General features: G+C 46.2%; 1 protein-coding gene across 1 annotated transcript; it reads right to left on the bottom strand.

Annotated features, from left to right (window-relative positions):
- Positions 1-10860: 10860 nt before the first annotated feature.
- Positions 10861-21738, bottom strand: Pthlh (parathyroid hormone like hormone). Its single transcript, XM_045139530.1, has 4 exons — positions 21727-21738; positions 21060-21192; positions 14754-15149; positions 10861-11349 (listed from the first exon to the last, which is right to left on the bottom strand). Exons 2-4 carry the CDS (start codon positions 21158-21160, stop codon positions 11340-11342), a joined length of 507 nt encoding a protein of 168 aa, XP_044995465.1. The 5' UTR covers positions 21161-21192; positions 21727-21738; the 3' UTR covers positions 10861-11339.
- Between the last annotated feature and the right edge of the window lie 1346 nt (positions 21739-23084).

Genomic DNA, 23084 nt, shown 5'->3' with positions numbered 1-23084 from the left:
AGGAGGAAGAGGAAGGAGTGGAGGAGGAAGCGAGAGGGGAGGAGGGCAAGCGTTTCAATCATGCAGGTTGTAATATGTAACATGTTACAGCATTCTTGTTTCCCCATGGGCAGCAGCTTGGCATCCTTGCATCTGGACTATTGCTCCTCCAGCTGCTGCCCTCCCTTGCTCCCTCTCTCCCATCCTGCCTTTGCCAAGGAGCCTTCCTCGACCTCCATGCATGAAACAAGGCGTTGGTAGTGGGAAGTGAGTCAGGCTGAGGAGCTAGACTGCTCGGGCCTGTGCTCCATACCTGCCCTTCTCCACATCGAGTCACTAGATCCGTTCAGGTTTTTGTTTCCTTGGGTGCTGGTGAGAATAGTCCTTCCTAGTAGTACTCACAGGGGAGAGGGTTATGATCAGTCAATGATCTAATGGAGGAATTCTTCTGAGAAGATTGCCTGGCCCATGGAAATAGTTCCTGTTAACATGATTATTTCCCAAGGACTAAGTGAGGCACGTGACAGAGGCTATTATGTCATTAAGGTCCTGTTAACATGATTATTTCCCAAGGACTAAGTGAGGTACGTGACAGAGGCTATTATGTCATTAAGGTCCTTGCTCCCCCTGGTCTGTCAGTGCTGTGGATTAGCTGCACCGCTTCCAGGAGAAGGGTGACTTTATGCTGTTTTTTTTTTTTTTTTTTTTGTAACTTGGCAGTGTATCAAGCCGACACAAATATGCCATGAATCTCTGTGTGTCCACCACCCAGCTTAAAGGTGGCGATCTTACAAATACAGTGACATCTTCAAGCGTTTGGATTCTGATTTCTTCATTGTTTTCCAGTCCTCCTTGGAACTTACTTCTGTGGGATGTTGAAAGGTATCATGTGGAGGAAAAACTTGGGGAGGGGGAGATTTGGTTGAAGTTGGTCTGGAAAGTACTGGGCTTTAAAAAGCAGAATAAGGTTATTTTCTCCAGGATTGCTCAAAACTCTCTCCAGTGGAACACAGAAAGCCCCTGTGCATGCCATGCACTTTGGGACAGTTTCATGTGAAACGCTTTCGGGAATACTAACCTATGTTATACCTCTGCATAAACTCCAGAGAAATACCAGTAACCTGGCAATTTTCACATCATTCAGAGAGAATGGATTGACTTCAGATATTAAATTTAAAAAGGGATTAATAATCTTAGTGCCAAATGGAACTGCTCCAAAAGGGTATTTCAACTTTAATAACCCATGAAGGTTTTGTGGCTGGGTTAGGTACATGCTAATTTTCTCCATAATCTTGTCATTTTTATTCCATTTATGTTTTTCCTGACCTAAACATTTTTCTATAGTTTTTTTCTTTGAGGTAGGGTCTCGCTCTAGCCCAGGCTGACCTGAAATTCACTCTGTAGTCTCAGGGTGGCCTTGGACTCACGGCAATCCTCCTACCTCTGCCTTCCGAGTGCTGGGATTAAAGGTGTGTCACCATGCCCATCCTTCATTTCCCTATTTTTAAGTTGTCATTATATGCTATGTGTTAATGCACTGCCCCCCAACTCCTTGGAGGAAGAAGACAAGGAATCAATTGATTAGACTCAATGAACCATTCCTAATTATCTTCATTCAAAAATGCTGAGTTCTACAATATTCACTCAATGACTATCAAACATTTCTGTTGGTTCTTTCCAAATTTAACATTGATTAATGCTGAGATTAGACCTTCAGTATTGACGTCAGCCAGAAGTGGGACCACGGCCACCCCAAGCTTCTATGTCCAGTCACTTCAAGGTTATGTTGTGGCAGAAGTCTGGTTCTGTGACGAGATGATGAATTGGAAGATGGGTGGGAAAAACTTCTTGGAGCACTGGTCCTTGAGCTGTGATTTAAAGAGGAGAAAGCTGTGGTTTGGTTGTTCCATAGATATGGAAAAAAAATTGAGCAGAGGCTCATAGCCAGGAGAGGAAGAACCAGGAGCGAGGAGCCACAGGACAGTAAATTTCGCTGGCTGGGAAGGTGAAAGCTGGGTTAGAGGAGGAGATGAAAACAGTGGACGAGGGCAGGTCAGGCAGGGAGAAGCCTTTGAAAGAAATACTTGGAAATTGTGTTTGGCTGGAGGGATAATAGGAAATTAACATGAGACATCAGGCCATTAGAGGATGTGGTCAAAATGATGAGCAAAGGAAAGAAAAAAGTGACTTTGGAAATGATGGCTCTCCAGGCATAATTATGCCAACAAATATAGCATTGATTTGAAACACATTTCTTGAATACAGGCGCAGAAATGGTGATTGGGCATGATTATGCTGAGAAAGAATTACAGAATTGATTATGTGCCATAATAGAGAGAGAATTGTCAGAGACTTCCTCTAGGAATGTCAAGAGGAGTTACTGTGTGTGTGTGTGTGTGTGTGTGTGTGTGTGTGTGTATGTATATGTATATATATGTATATGTATATATATGTCAGCTGCTGCTCTGATAAAATTACAGTAAGAGAGGTGGGATAGATACGATCTTTGCCTCTGGGGAGCTTGAAATCAAGAGATAACACATTCATATCTGCTCAGATTCTTATCAAGTGCTGAATGTTGGCCGGCATGTTGGCAGAATAAAAGATATGATCCTTTGTAAAGTCTGCAGTCTATCAGGGTACAGAGAACTAGACAGGCAGCTGACATAGTGTAAACAGAACACCTGTGAGGAAAACACAGGACCCCAGAGCTCACCTGGAGGGCCCGGCTGGAGGTTCTCAGAAGTGAACAAATTCTCAGGGGAGTGGTGACTGTGAGCCATTTTTTAAAAAATATGTTTTTATATTTTATTTTTATTTATGAGAGGGAGAGGGAGGGGAGAGAGAGAGAGAGAGAGAGAGAGAGAGAGAGAGAGAGAGAGAGAGAGAGAGAGAGAGAGAGGGCACACCAGGGCTTCCAGCCACAGCAAACTCCAGATGCAAGCTCTACTTTGTGCATCTGGCTTACATGGGTCCTGGGGAATTGAGCCTGGGTCCTTTAGCTTTGGCAGGCAAGTGCCTTAACCACTAAGCCATCTCTCCAGCCCACCGTGAGCCATTTTGATCAACATCTTGGGGTATGCGGAGACCTCCTAGGAGCAGGACTGGATGACATCAGGGGTCATCTCTAAGTTACCTTCTGACGAGGCAGAGGCTGGTTTTCTTCAGGGCTTTTCTTTAGCAGAGCTGGGGGTGCACACCAAATCTACTGCCAGAGTGGAACTGGTCCTAGGCTGTGGCAGAGATGCGAATTCCTGGTTGCCTCAGAGCTCTCCTCTCTACCCTTTCCCCTAGCATGGTGTAAATACTCGAGTACTGGTTTGTGGGACATCTTTTGTTGGTGCTCCATTCCATCCTGCGGTCTGCTCGGGGGGCCTGGATGAGGGTCACCTCACCCACATTGGTGGGTTGGGGAGAGGGCTTGGGGAGTAGCACAGAAGAAGTCAGGTGCCCGAGGGATCCTTGAAAGGTGGTGGCTACAAATGACTTCTCAGGACTGACTGATGCTCTCATCCAGTCTCCATGAGTGTGAGTGCTCTCCCACCCCCTTAACCAGCTCATCTTGTGGACTTCGAGCCTCTGCCATCGCATTCTGCAGAGTAGAGAGGATGCTGATAGAGAAAAGGCAGAGTCAGGGCTGGAGAGATGGTTTAACAGTCAAGGCGCTTGCCTGTGAAGCCCAAGGACCCAGGTTCAATTCCCCAGGACCCATGTAAGCCAGATGCACAAGGTGGTGCATGCATCTGGAGTCCCTTTGCAGTGACTGAAGGTCCTAGTGCACCCATTCTCTATCTGCCTCTCTCTCTCTTTAACAAATAAATAAAAATAAAATATTAAAAAAAATGAAAAGGCAGATTCAGAAGCCAGGCTTGTTATTTGAAGCCACTGTAGGGCCAATAATCAAAACTAACCAGATTTATTTGCCATAAATTGCTAACTAAATAAACAAATATTTCTCTTCTTCCTCAGTAAAAACCTTGGGCGGGATTGTGCAATGGTCTGGGTATTTCTGTCTTTCCAGCCCTGATCCCACTGTGATGGTGCTGGATGGTGAGGCCTTTAAAGATACTTTGGTCTTGAGGGTGTATGAGCTTAGAGCCCTTCCAAGGATGGGCCAGAGAGCTCATGACTCTCCCTTCACCATGTGTGAAATGACAGTGAGAAGCATTACAGTGGCCCTGAAGTGAAAACAGTAATGGGTAATAGGACATTTAAGCAGGGTCACAGCCTGTGTTGAATACAGCCCTGATGAGTAAGCTATTTCCAGGAGTTCTGGTCACTGTCCACAATGACATGGGCAGTGGCCTGTTGCTGGGCCAATCCTCCAAGAAAACTAAGTCAGCTGGAAGTAATGGCTGGAGATGCACAGAGGAGAAAAAGTAAAAAAAAAAAAAAAAAAAAAAAAAATTGTTTATTCAGGAGAACATAGTAAGATGACGTTCTAGCTCCAAGATTTAAGTGTGCAGTGAGATTGCCCGGAGTTTCAGTCGATGTGTTTGGACATTAACGTTCTACCCCAACAGCCTCTGGCCTGTGACACCCTGGGACAATGTGCACCATTGTCATCCTTGGGAGCTGAGAGAAACTTCCCTGGCTTGCAGGGTGTGTGACTCGGGGCAGGCAGACCTGAGTGACTCTAGAAAACACACGGCAAAGAGAAGTGTGCTGAGAATCAGTTCTTTCAGGGACTCAGTCTGTTTTTAAATTTTTATTTATTTAGTTAATTAATTTATTTGCAATCAGAGAGAAGGAGGCATGGAGAGAAGAGAGACCAACAGAGAGAATGGGTACGCCAGAGCCTCTAGCCGCTGTAAACAAGCTGTAGAAGCATGCACCACTTTGTGTATCTGGTTTATGTGGGTCCTGGGGAATCAAACCTGGGTCCTTAGGCTTCGCAGGCAAGTACCTTAACCGCTAAGCCATCCCTCCGGCCCAGGGACACGGTATTTTACCACAGAAAGAGGCACACAGGTCAATCAACATCTGTCCAGCTGTCATGCTAAGTCCCATGCTTCACTTTGGTCAGTAAAAGTGTCCACATGGTTGTCTGTCAGGAGTGACCAAGCGTAAAACAGAAAGCCAGTTTTGAGCAGATTCCCGACTGTGAGACTGAGGGCTGTAAACATGGAAGATCATATCACTTGTTTTAGAGGTAGACAATCTCGGGCCACCTGAGGCAATCTGGGAGATTCAAGCCACCAGTGGGTGCTTTCAAAACATAGGCATGTGGCCTGTTGTCTTCACCTGGGAGCCTTCCAGATGGAGAACCACCGATTCTTCAAATCTCTCCACAACGCCCTCCTGTGACAGAAGGCATTCTTTCCCCTCATGGAAACCTTTTCACCATTTCCCCTCTCTCCTGGGACACTGTTGGGAGAATGTGCCATCGACAGAAATGGCCAGATGCACAATGGTCACCCTGGGGAGCAGAGTGAACAATCGTAGCCCTCTCTTCTGTATTATTTAAAAGTCACCCAAAGTAACCCAAAGCAGAGCCAGAGCTGGGAAAGAAAGGGTGACACAGGTTCATTGTTTGCCCGTGTGTGGCCAAGGGGCACCACACATCAACGAGCTGAAGTGTCAGTGACCGCCAGGATCATTTCTGACTGCCCCTGTGTGGCCAAGGGGGCAAGTCCCATCAGTGAGCCAGGGAGCCAGTGACTGCCAGAAGCCTTTCTGACTCTAAATGAAGGACCAAATGGACTCTGAGGCATGCCAAGTGTTCCCACAGAAACCAGCCTGCCCCAGGGAAGGGGGCAGGGAGAGCAAGGCTTGGAAAAACTGAATATAGAGCTTTGGAGCAGGTCGAGAGGTAATGGGAGGGGAAAGACTTCATCTCTGAGGTGGTCCCGTTTTCAATATGTTTTCGCCTTCTTACAGAAAGTGGTTCTCTGTGTATGCGGACCTCCTGCCAGCCAGCGCTCCCTGCCCTCCGCTTTAAGGGGATTCTGCAAACACCTGGGCTTCCTGGCTCTCTCTTTCGGTGTGTGTGTCTGTGTGTGTGCGTGTGCGCGCGCGTGTGTGTGTGAAAGAGAGATGGAGAGAGAGGAGACAGAAACAGTGATAGTCAGAGAGAAAGAGACAGACATAGGTACAGAAAGAGGCAGAGACAGGCAAACACAAAGACAGGAAGAAGCATAGAGAGACACACATGTGAATATACATAGGGAGAGAGAGAGAGAGAGAGAGAGAGAGAGAGAGAGAGAGAGAGAGAGAGAGAGAGAGGGAGAATGAGCTGAGAAGACTCCCGCAGGACAGAAGCTGGGAGAATGATGCCCACGGGGAAGGAGAGTGGTGAATATGACCAGAGCTCACTGAAGACAAGACAGACACAGTTTTGTTTAAAAGATGCTTGTTCTGAACCAAGCTTGACTGTGATCTGGGCAGCTGTGCCGGGGGCATGGACTGTCGGGTCAGGTAGAGCTTGCCTTGAAGTCTTTTGCGGCTCCCCACGTGTTGGGGGCGCGTTGTCTAGTCTAAGGCCAGCTTGCATGGCTTGCAAAACCATGACAATGCCTCCACCCTGGAAGCTGTTTGCAGAGGCTTTTGGAAACAGTGCACCTGTGCAGTTAGGCCAACATGGTCTTTAATCATGTTGTAAAATGCTATCGAATACAATGGTCTGTTCTGGGGAGGGGGACAAGAATCTCTTCCTGTGTCATCTGAAGAGAAAATTCTCCCTTTGACCACCTCTCTGTTTCTCCTTTCCTTCACCTCTGGACAGTGACAGTATAACTCATCTTCAATATGTGACACTGAGTTCTCCGGTGACTCCAAGGGGGTCAGTAAAACTTGGGATGAGGGGGAGGGAGAGCAGTGAGAATTCAGAGCCACTGACTGCAACGTGTCACACTTTGTTAGTGCTCCGCATTTATCTTGCGGAATGTGGAACTCAACAGAACCATTTGCCAGCAGTGTCCAATGACAGCCTGGCGAGCTGTGACCATCCATGAGCTTGCTCAGATGGAAGATGGGTGGGTTAGTTTGCTTTTCAGACCCCAAAGCAATATATATATATTTGGCAGGAGATAGGGATCACCATTACAACAATTCATTTTTCAGGAGTGACACATTTATTTTGAATTTATTCCCATTTATAAATGTCTTCCGGTCTGGAGGAAAATGCAAAGAAACTCTTAGGAAGATGTTTTGAGGTTTAACTAAAATGCAGCTTAAAAACCATATCCCCACGTGTTGCACCCGTAACTGCACGCGTGCTGGGGACTTACACAGAGGCACGCGTGTCAGCATGTGAGGCGAGGGGGCTCTGTGTGGGGGCTTTGTGTACATCCGTCTCTGTCAAGGCCTCTGAACAGCTGGGGCCTGTGGGTAGCTTCTGTGCGATGCATTCATAGGAAGAAAACCTGATATTTTAAACTCTCCTCCCTTCCTCTGGGAGATTGCTGTATGTTCAACACAAACCTTTACTTCTTGTACTTATAGGGCTGGAAGCGTTGCTATGAAACCAGAGACCGAGAGACAAAGGGCGCTGTGGGGAACAGTGGGCAGCTAAGAGCAGTTACCCTACGCTTCCTGTTATTGGAGTAAGAGAAAAGCCCAAGGTGGGAGTCAGAAATGCCCAAGCTCTGACCCATCTCCTGCCTTCGGCAGAGGGTTTGTTTAATCTGCTTTTCAGTGGATGCATTCAGAAATTGAAAGGACTTTCAAAAATATGTTCTAACAGAATTTACTGGGCACCTGCTATGGGCAAAGGCTGCATAGTGCCGGCGGGTGAATGCTGAAATCCACAGAGACCCTCCGTCCACAAGAACGCAGCAGGGCGCCAGGGCAGGGCGTCACCTCCTTGGAAGGAGCAGCACTTAGGAGGATGTTAGCCCCTGGACACTCGGTGGTGCCCTTCGTTAAATAATGGCGCAAGTCTCTGGAATTTAGTAGGAGCTTTCATTGCTTGCTCATCTGAAGATTCCAGTTGAGTTTTAAGGAGCCACTTAGCATTGGCCAGTGTTTTGCTAAACTTAAATAGAATTTTTCACATGGTTTGCTGGATTATTAAATTAAGGGAAGCAGGAAATAGATGCTTGGTGGGTCTTTTCAAACCTCTGAGTTTGAGGAAGAGCCGTTAGGAGGATGTCTCAGTCCCAGTTCTCAATAACAGCCCACCTTGTCGACAGGAGACGGGTACCAGTCCACATTGCTTCTGCCCACGGCAGGTTCTGTTTTTCTACAAGCTTTAGGCTCTAAGCAGGAAATGGCAAACTTTACAGGGAAGCCTTTGACTCTACAGTAGCCTCAAGTTAATACTCTATCATGGCATATGCATTCCAGAATTTCCTTCAAAAATTGTACGTGTGGATGGGTGTCTTGTAAAAATACATTTCAGCATTTGCTTAACGGACTGGCTATAAGATAGAAACAGCTATAATACTTGACCTCGGAATTCCTCCTCACGGGTCTACTACCTAGCATGTTCCAGAGAGAGCATCTTGAATCTCAGAAACATCGGCTTTCTGCTACATGTAAATGGTTGCTTTGTGCAATTCCCATCCAGAGCAGATGATAACATACTGAAAGTGCATCGTGAACCATCAAGGCACACAGTTGTGGGAGATCTCCAGTTTATCTGTTTCTCCAAGTGACACTGGTTGTTAAGCTGATTATTTGTAACCAAGAAGGAAGAGACCAGTGTTGATGCCAAAGTGTTTTAGGAACAATATCATCACCAGCCTTTGTTTTGACTTATTAGGTTATAACACATAACATTAAGTTATGTTGGTCTGCATATCTTACCTATGTGATGAGCTCATTCTTGTTACTCAGTGATGGCTAGGAAATACAGGACAACTGAAGATGGTTTTCACACACAAGTTTCACCATTTGTCATTTGGAGATGACTCTGTAAGACCTATAATATGCTAGGTGTCTGACTGAACACCTGCTCTGGGTCAGAGTAAAGCTCGGGTTGTATGTGAGCAGATTTTCATTTTCCCAGTTCCAGAATATTTATATTAAGTTGCCTTTATTTAAACTATTACTGCTCTATACATATTGCTCAGATCAAGATTAATCTATGTGTTGCTCAGAGTTTATTTATTTGCATTTAATTTTTTTCATCTTAAACTTTGTTTTCCAAGGCTTTTTTTTGGTAAGACATTTTTGTTCCCTTTGTTTTCCCCTGCCATCATTCTGCAATGTTATCACTCTCCGTCATTGCTAGGACACCAAGGGTATGGCTAAATGTAACAGACATACTGACATTCTTTGGTAAGGAAGAAGACTATGCACTCTCACATTTTATCCCCCCTCTGAAGCAATGACCTAGTTACAAAGATAAATGATAAATAAATATGACTTGTATTCAAAGGCCAATCTTGCCATAATGTCTAAGGAACTGCCATACTAGTGTTTAAAGAATGTATTTTTTCATGTGAACAAGTTGTAAGGATTTGACGCAACCTTGTAAGATTTAGACTTTCACACAGTTTTGAGAAACGGTCTAGATGTGTCTTGTAAGGTGTTCCAAAGTATCTAGATTTAGACTTTCACACAGAGTTTTGAGAAATGGTCTAGATCTGTCTTGTAAGGTGTTCCAATGTGTCTAGATTTAGACTTTCACACGGAGTTTTGAGAAATGGTCTAGATGTGTCTTGTAAGGTGTTTCAAAGTGTCTAGATTTAGACTTTCACACAGAGTTTTGAGAAATGGTCTAGATCTGTCTTGTAAGGTGTTCCAATGTGTCTAGATTTAGACTTTCACACGGAGTTTTGAGAAATGGTCTAGATGTGTCTTATAAGGCTTTCCAAAGTGTCTAGATTTAGACTTTCACATGGAGTTTTGAGAAACCATCTAGATGTGTCTTGTAAGGCGTTCCAAAGTGTCTAGAGTTAGACTTTCACATGGAGTTTTGAGAAATGGTCTAGATGTGTCTTGTAAGGTGTTCCAAAGTGTCTAGATTTAGACTTTCACACGGAGTTTTTAGAAACCGTCTAGATGTGTCTTGTAAGGCATGGCAAAGCAACCGCTTGATGTAGGGTACATAGGGTCAGTGTGCTGGCCGCTAGCCTCTGAATATCCCTTAGATGTAAAGACCATCTTGAGAGAAGTCATAAGTGTAGCTTAGCACAAATTCTCTTATTTACCTCTTAATATAGGTTTAAAATTCTTACCAAAAATGGTAAGGAGGGTTCTCTTTTGAAGGATATGGGACTCAAGTGAATATATTAATAAATTTAGTCATAAGGTAATCCTACCCAGACCCAACCTTTATTAATCTATCCATTTTTTGTTCCCTTTTAAAATCACATGTCACCTGACACATGGCATCATTTCGTAGTTTCTTGTAGGCAGCATTGTTGCATGTATGTGTGGTTTCATGTAATCTACCCATTGCTGTGAGAGAAGCTTGAAGGGAATTTTGGCACCGCAGATACTTGACAGATATTGAACAGAAACAAAATACTTCCTAAATACGTGTTTGATGGAGTCATAGGTTTTTTGGCTCTGTTTTTTTTTTTTTTTTGTTCTTCTTCTGATGTTGCCTAAGCTATCCAAAGCAAGTTCTGTCAAACCAAACTTTACATAGCCGTAAGGTATCTGACCAGCTTCTCTCTCCGGCATTAAGCGCTTGATAACCCTCAGGACAAAATTTCTTTCATCTTTGCTCCTGATTTCTCTGTTTCTTTTCTGCCTTTTCCTGTCATCACTGACACTGAAGTCTAGGTAGTTCAACCATTCTGTTGACTTGAACTGAAATACTGGACAAAATGCATTGTAAGTGGGTTTTACTAAAAGCTAATTTCGTAATAGTTACCTTTGTAAACATATTAATTTTAAGGTTGTTCAAACAAAGCTTTAAAAACCCATATTGTCTTTCTTCTTTCTGCTAGGAACCTTAAAGAATATATGTCATATTCTGAGTCATGGTGGAATTAGATTATATTTTATTAGACATTCTTTACAAATTTAAAATACTGCTATTTTTACATGCACAGAAGAAAATCAGCTTGGATAATTATATTTAGGCATTCATTAAAATCAACCACAAAATAGAGACACCTTTTTGTGTCATTTATCAACATACTTGATATGTATATCTAAAGTGCATTATGTTACAAAAAATGTAGAAATCCAGCAGCACCAAGATACATTTACAAAATAAATACAAAATAAATTGACAAAATAAATTATGGTAAAAGTGATAATAATAACTGAATTAGCCTTGGCAAAAAAGAAAAAAAATATATTCACAATGACCAACGTGCAGTTTCATAGAGCAGTTTGGTGGGAGACGGTGTCCCCCGATGCATTGACGGTATGTACAGACAATAAATACTTCTAATACTTTCATCTGTTACCATTACAGGATCCTGTAATACGTCCTTAGAAGGTCTCTGCTGAGAATTTCAATGCGTCCTGCAGAGACGAGAAAGAGAAAGGAGGGGAGAGAACAGGTTAATTTCCCTTGCCAGTAGAAAGACACACCATAAAGGATGTGTATTCAGGATCACAGAACAGCAGTAAAGAGATTCAGGGGGAGTATGGTGAATATGTCTTATGGAAGGTACTATGGGATCCCCCCATCTCTCCAGATCCTGTTACAGCTGATGTCCTTGTTCCCATGGCTTGGTGGTTAAGCACTTGCCTATGAAGCCTAAGGACCCTGCTTGGAGGCTCGATTCCCCAAGACCCACGTAAGCCAGATGCACAAGCATCTGGAGTTCATTTGCAGTGGCAGGAGGCCCTGAAGCGCCCATTTTCTCACTATCTATCTGCCTCTTTCTCTCTTTGTCTGTCGCTCTCAAATAAACAAATAAAAAATTTAAAAAATTTAAAAAGGCCAGTGTGTGTGTGTGTTGGGGGGAAGGCTGGAGTGATGGCTCAGTGCAGTTTGCTCTTACTTACAAAGCCTGACAGCCTGGGTTTGAGTCCCCACTACCCACATAAAGCCAAATGCGCTTGATCGCTAAGCCATGCCTCTAGCCCTCATGTAAACTTTAAAGTGATGCATTTTCCCCTGAACCATTCACATGCACGTTTCTCTGAAGCAACAACGCATGTCATAGAGTGCATGCCTATGTATCTCATCAGATCTCTCAACTCAACACACAGCACTGCCAAGACGACAGGGAGGGTGTGACAGAAGACCGGCTTCTTAGAAGGCTGTCAAGTGATTATTCTGAAAAGGTTGTGATTCCAAAAGTCGACATGGCCTGGGATACTCTGGTCAACATGGTCCTGCATGTCTCCCTCTTCCCTGTGCCCTCTGTTGGCTGTGTTGGGAGAGTGCAGGCGCCTGGCGTCCCCATGTCCCTGGGAATGTCCCTGGCCAACAGGGAAATGCCAGCACAGCAGAAACTTCTGTTTCTTTTAACCCAGGCCTGACTTATACCACAGCCTCATTTTCACTAGATGATTTAAACTGGGGGGTAACTGGGGGCATAAAAGTGCTAATTTTCATTCATATCCAGATATTTGAAGAACACTGCAAGCTTTAAATGGGAAAAATCCATGAAAATTATTTATGTTTCTGCCTTTATAATTCTAACATATACATATACACACAGCAGGACAATGAACAACAGAAGGACCCGTGTATTAGTTACGAATACATATGTTGGGATCATATTGTAAAATACATCGAACATGTCCTTGAGTTAGTTGGAATGACAGGAAGTGTGATCCCTCAAGGATGCACGAGCTTTTCAGAATGGACCCTTTACTGTCCCAATGAGTTCTCCAGTGCCATTGCTCATGGTTTACTCAAGTTGAAGGACTTATCTAATGTAACTGTTATTTTTTTTAAAATTATTTATTTATTTATTTGAGAGCGACAGACACAGAGAGAAAGACAGGTAGAGGGAGAGAGAGAGAATGGGTGCACCAGGGCTTCCAGCCTCTGCAAACGAACTCCAGACACGTGCGCCCCCTTGTGCATCTGGCTAACGTGGGACCTGGGGAACTGAGCCTCGAACCGGGGTCCTTAGGCTTCACAGGCAAGCACTTAACCGCTAAGCCATCTCTCCTGCCCATGTAACTGTTATGTTATCTATTATTATAATGGATCTGTCAACTTAACTCAGATGGAAATGATGGTGAGCGTGTTCAGGCCCCCCTGCCCCCTTTGGACATCATTCTGCAGTTCCTTTTGTCCTATAGTCAGGGGACTACAAATGCTATGGGGTTACTCTTTAAATCGTGAGATCATCATTGCATAAAATGTGTTCCTGTGTGCCTCTCCTCTTCCTTTTAGACCCCACAGAAGCTCTGTACTGGAAAACGAAAATCAAGTCAAAAGGTCTGATTAATGAACGTGCACAGAAAAAGATGCACCAATGCATCACTGGCCCAAATTCCAGGAAATGGAGAAATGAACCTAGTTCTGGTCTTCATACCCAGGTTTCAAGGACTAATTCAGATCCTTCAACTATGATGGGTTTTAGTTTTCTAGCCTATAAAATGAACTTAATACGGGTCCCCCCTTTTTTGCTTCACAGAAACCCACCCATTTGTCATATAATTTACACATATATACATACATATATATAATTTACATATACATATGTATATATATATGTATACATAATTACATATATTTACATACATATATGTGTAGTATTAAAAGAACTAGGTCTAAAAGCACCCAAAATAATATGTTGCAAGGTATTGTTTATGACAGGCGTTGAAGCCCATATAACCTCGTCTAATTTTCAGTCAGTTCTAAGAGAACTTCACAGAAGAAAAAAGTGAGTTTCAGATTAAGACATGTATTTGCCCATGGTTGTAAATTTTATAATAAGTTACACCCCAAACTTAAGGCTGAGTTATCTGACTTTTCAATCTGTGAACACCATTACTACCTGGATCTCTGAGCTACGGATGAGCCTGTCACATAAATACACATGACTCTTATTACTAAACACATTACTGGGGGAAAATTATGTTAAATTGCTAATGGAAAAACAGATACCAGAGAATAACTTCGATCTTTCCCAAGCTTAAGGACTTCACAACTATTTCTTTTTCATGAGTTGGTAGAAACAGTGAATTAAAGTTGATTAAAAATTAAATAAATCTGAAACACATGCTTAAAAATAACTTAATTTCTTTGAATTGAACTAAATCTAAAATGTAATTACATGCATGTAATTAAATAATGTGTGAACGACTCAGAATTGCTTATGGTAAAATATTATTCTGCCTTGTTGGTATCAACACTTCCTAAATTCCTCCTTGAAGGGAAAGAAAAAAAACCCCCAAAATTAAAAAAAAAATCCTATCAAGAACATTTGCTAAGTTATGAAAGTGGGAGAATAAATATGTATTTTTTCACAAACAGTGAAGTTGGTCACTAGCAGCTAAAGCTTGAGTAAGGCGTGGGGTGCGGACAGCTGGAGTGGTGCATCTGGAAACCCAGCCTGTGTCAGCCGAGGCAGGAGGGCTGCCGCAAGTTCAAGGTCAGCCTGGGCTATAGCGTGACTTCCAACTGGGCCTGGGCTACAGAATGAGACCCTGCCTGGGAAAGACCAAAAGGAAAGATGGAAGGGAGGAGGGGCAGGAGAGAGGGGGGAGAAGGAGGAAAGAACGAAGGGAGGAAGGGAAGGGGGAAGTGAGGGAGAGAGGAGGGAGGAAAGGAGGGAAGGAGTAATGTGAGGTCTAAGAGGAGAAATGGGCTCTGAGTTGTGCTGGGGATGGGGAGGGACATCACGGTGAAGATGGACACCACGCTGTGGTCTGTGATGGTTTTTAAGCTGGGTAACCAAAGGCCGCACAGAGGAAGGGAGAGAGTTCCAGGCCAGGGGCCGCAGAGCAGGCCTTACCTTGAGCTGGGCCTGGGCTGCTGCTCCTCCGGCAGCCCACTCCCCGCCGCGTCCAGCCCGGCCGACCTGGTCCTCCGCTTCCTCTTGTCCTGCTCCTTCCTCTTCCCAGGCTTGCCTTTCTTCTTCTTGCCGGGCGTCCTCAGCGGCTGCTCCTTGTACGTGTCCTCCTTGTTGGTCTCCTGAGTCAGGTATCTGCCCTCATCGTCGGACCCGAAGCGCACCGAGTGGTTCTTGGTGTTGGGGGCGGGCTTGGAGTTGGGGGACACCTCCGAGGTAGCTCTGATCTCCGCTGTGTGGATCTCCGCGATGAGGTGGTGGAGGAAGAAGCGTCGCCGCAGGTCCTGGATGGACTTGCCCTTGTCGTGTAACAGCTGGTGCTCAGACACGGCCCTTTTGCTGTCAAGAAAGACAGACAGACAGACAGACAGTCAGGGGAGACCTGGAGCATGCCTCGTTGGTCCCCTGCAGAAGATGAGCTGAGAACAGCCGGCTCCTAGAGGGCCCCAGGACAGACCCCTGAGCATGGTGGGCACCATCTGTGTAAGTGGGTCAACCTCAGCCTTCTTCCCAATCTGAAAGGCTGTGGTTCAGTTATGCTCAGAGATGGACGGCGAGCTCTCTTCTCAGCTCCTTGGCTAAGATCAAGTGTAGAAGTGGATGGAAAGGCTTGGGTGTTCATCTCAGTAGGAGAGGACTTGCCTAGAATTTTTCAGGCCCTGAGTTTCACCTACAGCTCTGAAAAGATAAAAAGAATAAAGGCTGGGAAAAGATGGCTCAGTGGTTGAGGGCACTTGTATGCAAAGCCCGAGGGTCAGGGTTCCGTTTGCCAGAATCCACTTAGGACCGGATGTGCAAAGTGGCCCATGTGTCTGGAGTTCTTTTTCAGTGGTAGGAGGCCCTGGTTTCTTACACACTGGCTCTTTGTCAAGTAGATGGGCACACACACACACACACACACACACACACTGTTCTGAGCTATAGCTGCAGAAAATAAAACTTAAGATCTAGACCCAAGCTACTGAACATCTTCCCCTCTACCCATTTCTTTGGAAATCAATCCAAAGGCACTTGCTTTAGGTGAACGTTCTCCCAAGCTGCATGCGCGCTTACACACACACACACACACACACACACACAGTTGCCCAGTATGAAAATAATAATACCAGGCTATGAGCCCACCACGAAGCAAGTGTGAGAGTAAGGGCCAACAAGGGTGGAGGAATGAAGTGACAGAAAAGGGCTGGATTTTGACATTTGACATTAATGGCTGACAAGATATTTAAGATATTTAAAGGAGAGAGAGAGAGAGAGAGAGAGAGAGAGAGAGAGAGAGAGAGAGAGGAGCGCAAAAGACAGAGGGAGAAAGACTGAGACTGAGTTTACCCCCTAACGTAGTAGGTGGTCTGCTTCAGTTTCTCTGTGTGTTTAAGAAAGGTCCTTCTATGTGCTAAGTGTGTCAAGTATTGTTTTTTTAAGTTAAATATCTCAAAGTGGTTGGGCATGGTGGTATAAGCTCTTTAATCCTAGCTGAGGCAGGAGGATTGCCAAGAGTTTGAGGCCAGCCTGAGCTACACAGTGAGACCCTGTTTCAAGAGACCAAGAAACAGACAGAACACACCTCTTACAGGGCATGAACTTCAAGGTTTAAGCTCACTTTTCGGCTTGCTCTCTTTCTCTGAAAAGAGCTGACACAAAATGCCTTTGCTCCTTAAACAACATTCTAGAAGATCATGGAAATACGGTGAATGCAATCGACATCGTGGCTCTGGCTCCAGGGCTCACTTACACTCCTCCAGTGCTCTGTGTGAAACGGTTAACTGTCTAAGGATGACACACACGAACCAGTCACACCAGACCTGCTTTGCCTTATTTTTTACTTTGTGAAACAGGTCTCCCTGTGTAGCTCACACTGGCCTGGAACCCTTGGCAAATCCCCCCCCCCCACCCCCCAACCTCAATCTCTGGATGCTAGCTAGGATTTTTTGTGAGCCATTACTGCCAGCTTTCCGCTCTGTCTTACCAACTCCGGTTTGCACCATGGGACATAGACCAGGCCTCTGGGACCAGCTCACCCTGAGAGGTATCTGAGCAGATCCACAGGGCTACTTCCCTGAAACAATGGTGTTTGGAGCCTTTGTAGAACACCTTTGCCAACCCCTCAAGGCTACATGAAAAAAAAAAAAAAAAAAAAAAAAAAAAAAAAAGAGGCACAGGACTGAGATGGTTTTGCCCAATCCAAGTAATACAAACTTGCAGAGCTGGGCTCTGACAACTGGGTCTTCTGCTTACAAAAGTCAATATTGCTTTTTAGTATCCTCAACCCTTCCTCCTATGTAAGCAAACTGGGTGACAGCCACACAGAAGGGACACGAAGGGCAGAGGGAGTGAACAGGAGACAGAAATTGATGATTTTCCTTAAGGACCAAATCCCCCAAAGGCAGTTTTCCTCACTAACGTGAGGAAAAAGAATTCCCACAGCTCAGCTGACCACTGGGCGAAAGAGTGCAAGGCGAGAGCACGAGATGAAAACTGCTGTCATCTCTGGCCTTCACAGCCAGAAGATCAGCTTCCTTCTAGGATTTTATTGTGGGGACTGTTTTTAAGCCATGTAGCTTGTTTAAAAAGGCGGGGGGGGGGGGCATGGCTTCTTGGAAAGGAATTTGACAGGAGCCTGGCTGAAATGAGGCATGAAGGAGGCACTCTTGCTTTCTGAATGTAAATAGATTAAAATTCACTTACTCTGGTAACAGCATGCTGGAAAAATTTTTATTCATCTGAAAATTTGAAGTTTAGGTATCATGTATTTGTAACCTCTAATAGCATTTCTCAAGAATAGCACGGTATACCTGCATGTTTCATAAGCACTCTGCTTCAGTGAGTATCTTTTACACAAAAATGCCGAATTAAAAAGAAAATTTTCACTAGTGGTAATTAATAATACAGGGGCTTTTATTTCTTTCCTAATTCCTGGCTGATCTCCGTATCTGAAATGCTCTTCAAGCTACTCCACAGCCCATCCCAGCTAACGCCAGCGGCGCCAAGCTGCAGTGGCTGATCTGTTTGCGTCAAGCCGCCATTGGGCCTGCTCCTGTGACTGACATAGATGCTTGTCTGTCACCTGTGAGTCACAGTGTCTTCCCAACGCACTCCCAAGAGCTGCACTTTCCCACGGTGGCTCTCATGGGAAATGGAACAATCATGTATTTTTCTATTCTGTAAGAAGTAAACCACTTGGTGTAGCTCTGCTAAGTTTGAAACAGCGCCTCTCTTCGAGGTACGAGCTTTCCGCCCCGGTTGAGAAGACATTGCACAGCTGATGCACTTTGACAAGCTTTCTGGCATTTTAGAGACTTCTACCTTTACTATACGGAGACACACAAACATCTGATTGGAAAGTTGTTCTAGAGGGAGAGGAATACAATGACACTTTTATGACCAACAGGAAGCACTGCCTATAAAAGCATTCTCTCTACTTAAATACAAGCTATGGACTAACACGGGAGAAGTGGCTGGCATGCAAACACTAGATATCCTCTCCTTGCAAGAAAAAAAAAAAAAACCTGAACAAAGGGGGTTTTCAATTCAAATAACTGAAACACTTAAGCCATCATATGGCATCAATAATTGTCTGCTACTCAGTACAGTCTGCAAACACTGTGTAACACAGCCATTCACAAGGGTCTTATTGAGCACCTCAGTGCCAATATGAAAACATTAGGCACATTCTGCTTCATGATAATCGTTGGTTATTGTAAAAAAAAAAATTTACAAGAATTGGGCAAGATGCTTTACAGAGATAACCCTAGCTTTAGCTGAAGGGTACAGCTGTTCTTGGAGGAAAGGTCATTCTCAAAGGAGTTTTCAGGGGAGAGCTGAAACGTCTAAGGCACTGTCAAGGAGCAGCCAGTGACGGGAATCCCTCTTCCAGCAGTGTGCTGGTGTGAGGCTGCTGGGGACAACTGGGTGTTTCAGAAACCTTCTGTGGTAGATGGAGGAGACAGGGTTAGGGTGTTAGTATGACTCACCAGAACTCCCTTCCAGCCCATCTGACTCAGCTGAAAGCTATGTTTCTCATGATGTGGAATGGACCCAGTCTGGCTCCCAAGCAGATCAGCCAACGATACCTCAAGCTTCTCAATGCACAGGGCTTCCCTTGCTGCACTCAATATGAAGGAAGACACTGGATGGGCCAAGTTCCTCCCTTTACAGAGCAGCACCAGTGGACCCCGACTTTCCAGTCTCCAACTTCATCAAGTGCTTGCCCCATTAGTTTCTGGTTTTTGACTAACAGATCCACGATTCTCAACTAGTAATTTTCTCTTTAGCAAACTTATGAGAGTATTATGTCTCTTAAGAGGTAACCCCCCCCTTTTTTTTAAAAATCTACACTTCTTAAGCTATGCCCCTAAAGCTGGTGATTAATATGACCTAATGATATGTTAAAATTTCTTTCAGGAAGCTAGCCTGATTTCACACACTAGTAGATGAGTGTTTTGTCTAGCACACAAAATTTACTTGGCAGCAGTGCAAAAGTAATGACTTGTTTTTTAAACTCCGTTTGGCTGTGATAATTTGATGAAACGTCTTCATCTACTGATGATTTCAGCTCCCATGAAAAACCGGTGGCTGTAATGTGATGAGCTATTGGCCGTAAACTATGAGAGTGTTTTGTGGTGGCTTTTTTATACCCATCTGCTGAGTGTGAGTGTTTAACTGCAGTATTACATTTCACCCACAAACAAAACTAGAACAGAGTTTCTGGCTGGTAAATGCTTTCTGATGTGTATTTTGTAAGGTGCAAGGAAGAAAGAGTTAAAAGAAGCCAGGAGGCCCACTTAGCACTGTTTTATGCAGAACTGTGGACTACATTATGGCACATTTACTATTGCTCAAAAGGGAAAGGGGGTATTTCTTAAGTAACTTGAAAGAAAAAATTGGCTCTGTTCCAAGACAGAAACTCTTGGCCAAATAAATACAGTATGTAAGTGTGCTTTAAAAAAAAAAATCTCCAGTCTTCATCTGTATTTATATTTGGATGTTAAGTAATTGAATTTCACACAAGTCTCAAAATGACCAAGCAGCCTGTAGACAATGCTCAGAAACACACTAGCAGAGTGTTAACTCAAAGGACGCATAACAGTATTATGTTTAGGACAGACAGGGTTCTACCCAATTGGCCCTCAGAGATCATGAATACATTTTCATCCTGGTGCTCAGATCCTAACATTTTTAAAGTTATTTCGTGTAAGGATTTTCTGCGGGATGGATGGAGGGCACACATACAACAGCTGCCCTTGGAAACTTACAAGGAAGCACTGGGACCTGTATTATAAATGTCGGGTAGATATTGCTATACTTTGTATTGTGAAGTGTAAATGTTGTCCTTGATTTCTTCTCCAGGGTCAAACTTGTCAGGTTGGCAAGTTTCTGGTTTTCTCACCCCAAATCGTGGCAAAGGTGGTACCATACAACACATGGTGGAGTGCTGGGCCCAACAGACTTTACTCAGACTGTGATACTCCATCCACCATGTTCTCACCCCCCCCCCCCCACATTATCCATCATTACCCTATTCCTATGGTGCGCTAAGATGTGTGTTTGGTTGGTTGTCCCAAAGTCAAAGTTATCCTCAAAAAAATAAAAGTAAAATCATGGCCCAAGAATGCCAAAATACAAGTTTCAGTCTACAACACAAATATTTGACTTCAGATTAAAAAAGAAAAGAAAAGAAAAAAAACCTGCTAGCAACAATACCAGGAAAAAGGAATGTTTCCACCCCTCAGGTTCATTTTGGAAGAAGCAGGCTAGCCTTCCTGAATTGTATCAATGCGAAGTGGTTACTACTACATTATATAATATGCCTTCGTTATGTAATACGGTCCCGTTTTATGTGCTTAAAATTATGTCATTCACAATAAAATCAGATGCAAGGATTTTGCTTCTCACACACAAGCTGCCACCCACGTACACACGCGCGCGTGCGTCTCCTGGAATCCCTGAGTTTCCTGGGAGTTTCAAAACCTTCCCCGGTTGGCAAAGTTTTGTTGGTGGTGGTGGTGGTGGGGGGATAGACAAGAAGATCCTGAGCTCTAGGAGATCCGAACGAGGCTCCCTCTTAGGGGAACGCGCATCTAACTTAGCATCTTTGCTGCCGTCCCTTCCTGGGATCCCCACAGGGCCGGTTCTCCCGGGGCTGGGGTGGGAGGTGCAGGTAGCCCGGAGCCGGGTGACCCGGGAGAGGAGGCGCCCCGAGCCCCGCAGCCCGTCCCCGCCGCGCGCCCTCGGGGAAGAGGCGCGGGCACTTACAGCCGGCGGCCGAGCCCCTCCACCGCGCGCCCGCAGGCCGGCGCGGAGTAGCTGAGCAGGAACACCGCGACGCCCCACTGCTGGACCAGCCTCCGCAGCATCGTGCCCGGCCGCTCGCTCCCGCGCTCCGGACCTGCAAGGGCGGAACGACCCCGCGTCACTCGGGGGCTCTCCAGGTCCGCGCGCGCTCGCTCGCGGCGGCTCCGGCCCGGCCTCCCGCCCCCGACAGCCTGGGCAGCACCCGTGGGCATCTCCCAAATTGCAAAGAGAAAAAGAAAGGGGAAAAAAAGGAGAGAGAGAGAGAGAAAGAGAGAGAGAGAGAGGGAGAGAGGTGAAAGAGAGGAGCAGGCGAGGAAAAGAGAGGGAGAAAGTTAGAAAAAGAAAGAGAAAGAGGGCGAGAGAGGGTGAAGGAGGAGGAGGCAAAGGAAAAGAGGGAGAGAGTTAGAAAGAGAAAGAAGAAAGTGAGGGAGATAAAAGAAAGAGGAAGAAAGTGGCACAGAAAGAGGGGAGAAAGGGAGAGAGATAAAGAGGCAAACAGAAAAAAAGAGGGAGAAAGAAAGAGGAAGAGAAAGAGGGAGGGAGGGAGAGAGAGAGAAGGAGAGAGAGAGAGAGAGAGAGAGAGAGAGAGAGAGAGGGAGAGAGCGAGCTCTTTCTCCGGAGCACTTACTTTGGTAGGGACCAGCTTCTTCTTCGCGCTTTCCCCAAACCACACAAGCAAAAAAAAAAAAAAAAAAAAAAGGGGGGGGGACCCAGTAGCGGGTGGTGGGAGAGCGTCCGAGGCGCGTCCTCTGGAATAGAGGCGAAAACGAAACGTGGTTAGCGGAGCCTCCTCGGGGCTGCGCCGCGTGGGGACGCAGGTCCCATAGCAGAGTCCGGTGGGTGGCTGGGTGGACGGCTGGCTGGCTGGCTGGCTGGCTGTCTGGGTGGGTGGCTGGCTGGGTGGATGGATGGGTGGGTGGGTGCGCGGGCGGAGGAGCGGGGCTCAGAGCTGCGCGCTGGACCTCCGAGTCAGCCGCCCTGCGCCCCGGGGGCCGGTGCCTGGAGAGCCACTTGCAGCCGAGCTCGTGTATATATATACATAGCGTGTAGTCTACCTCCTCCGGTGGGCTGGTTGCTTCCGGAAAGTTGACTCCACACGCCCCGGCCGGCCCCTGGTTGCAGGCGCGCGTGTCGTGGACTGCGCTGGGGGGCCAGGTGGCCGCGAGCGCGCGAGCGAGGAGGAGGAGGAGGAGGAGGAGGAGGGCAGGGAGGAGGGCGCAGGTTGGAGAGGAGCTGGGGGCGCAGCAGAAGCAGCGCGGTGGCCAGAGAGCCCAGCCCGGGAAGGTTCACACGCTCCCGGGCCGACCTGCGCACCAGCCAGCCAGCGAGAGAGCGAGCGAGAGAGCGAGCGGCAAAGAGGTGGCGCCCGAGGCACGCGCGAGGGGCGAGCCAGGCCGGCTGGGGGCGGGGATGCGCTGCGGACCGGGCGCAGGGGAGCCCCACCCCGGGCGGTCCCGGGATCCGGGCTGGGAGTGTGTGTGTGTGTGTGTGTGTGTGTGTGTGTGTGTGTGTGTGTGTGTGTGTCGGGGTTGTGGTGGTGCACCGATCGGTGTGCGCCTCCCCTGCTCCAGCCCAGAATCCAAGTTACCCCATTCGGACGTCGGGACCCCGGGGAGGACCAGCCAGGAGGAGGATTGGAACCGCGGGGCGCCAGGAGAACCTGTGTGACTTCACCTGGAGCCCCGAAGCTCGCCAGGAAGCTTCGGGGAGAGGGTGCTGGATGGGAGTGATCCGCTGGGGTCTTTTTCTTGGGGAGTGGGGACCACCGGCTAGCAAGGGTCGGGGAGAGCTTTCTCATAGGAGGGCAGACAGGAACCCGGACTTGGACGTCACTCGTTCCTGTCTGGGATCTGTTGGGGACCTCTGGAGCCCGTCCAAGGAGGCCCGAGCGTGGATGGAGACCCCCCCCCCCCCAATCCGGAATCGCGTAGGGTACTTGGAGCGCGCGCCAGCATCCCGCCCATTCATATCCCATTCCATCCACCC

The sequence above is a fragment of the Jaculus jaculus genome, chromosome 22 (genome assembly GCF_020740685.1).
Source record: "Jaculus jaculus isolate mJacJac1 chromosome 22, mJacJac1.mat.Y.cur, whole genome shotgun sequence".
In the NCBI taxonomy this organism is placed as follows: Eukaryota; Metazoa; Chordata; class Mammalia; order Rodentia; family Dipodidae; genus Jaculus; species Jaculus jaculus.
The sequence above is the reverse complement of the archived record's forward strand: the minus strand, read 5'-3'. Positions and strand labels throughout refer to the sequence as shown.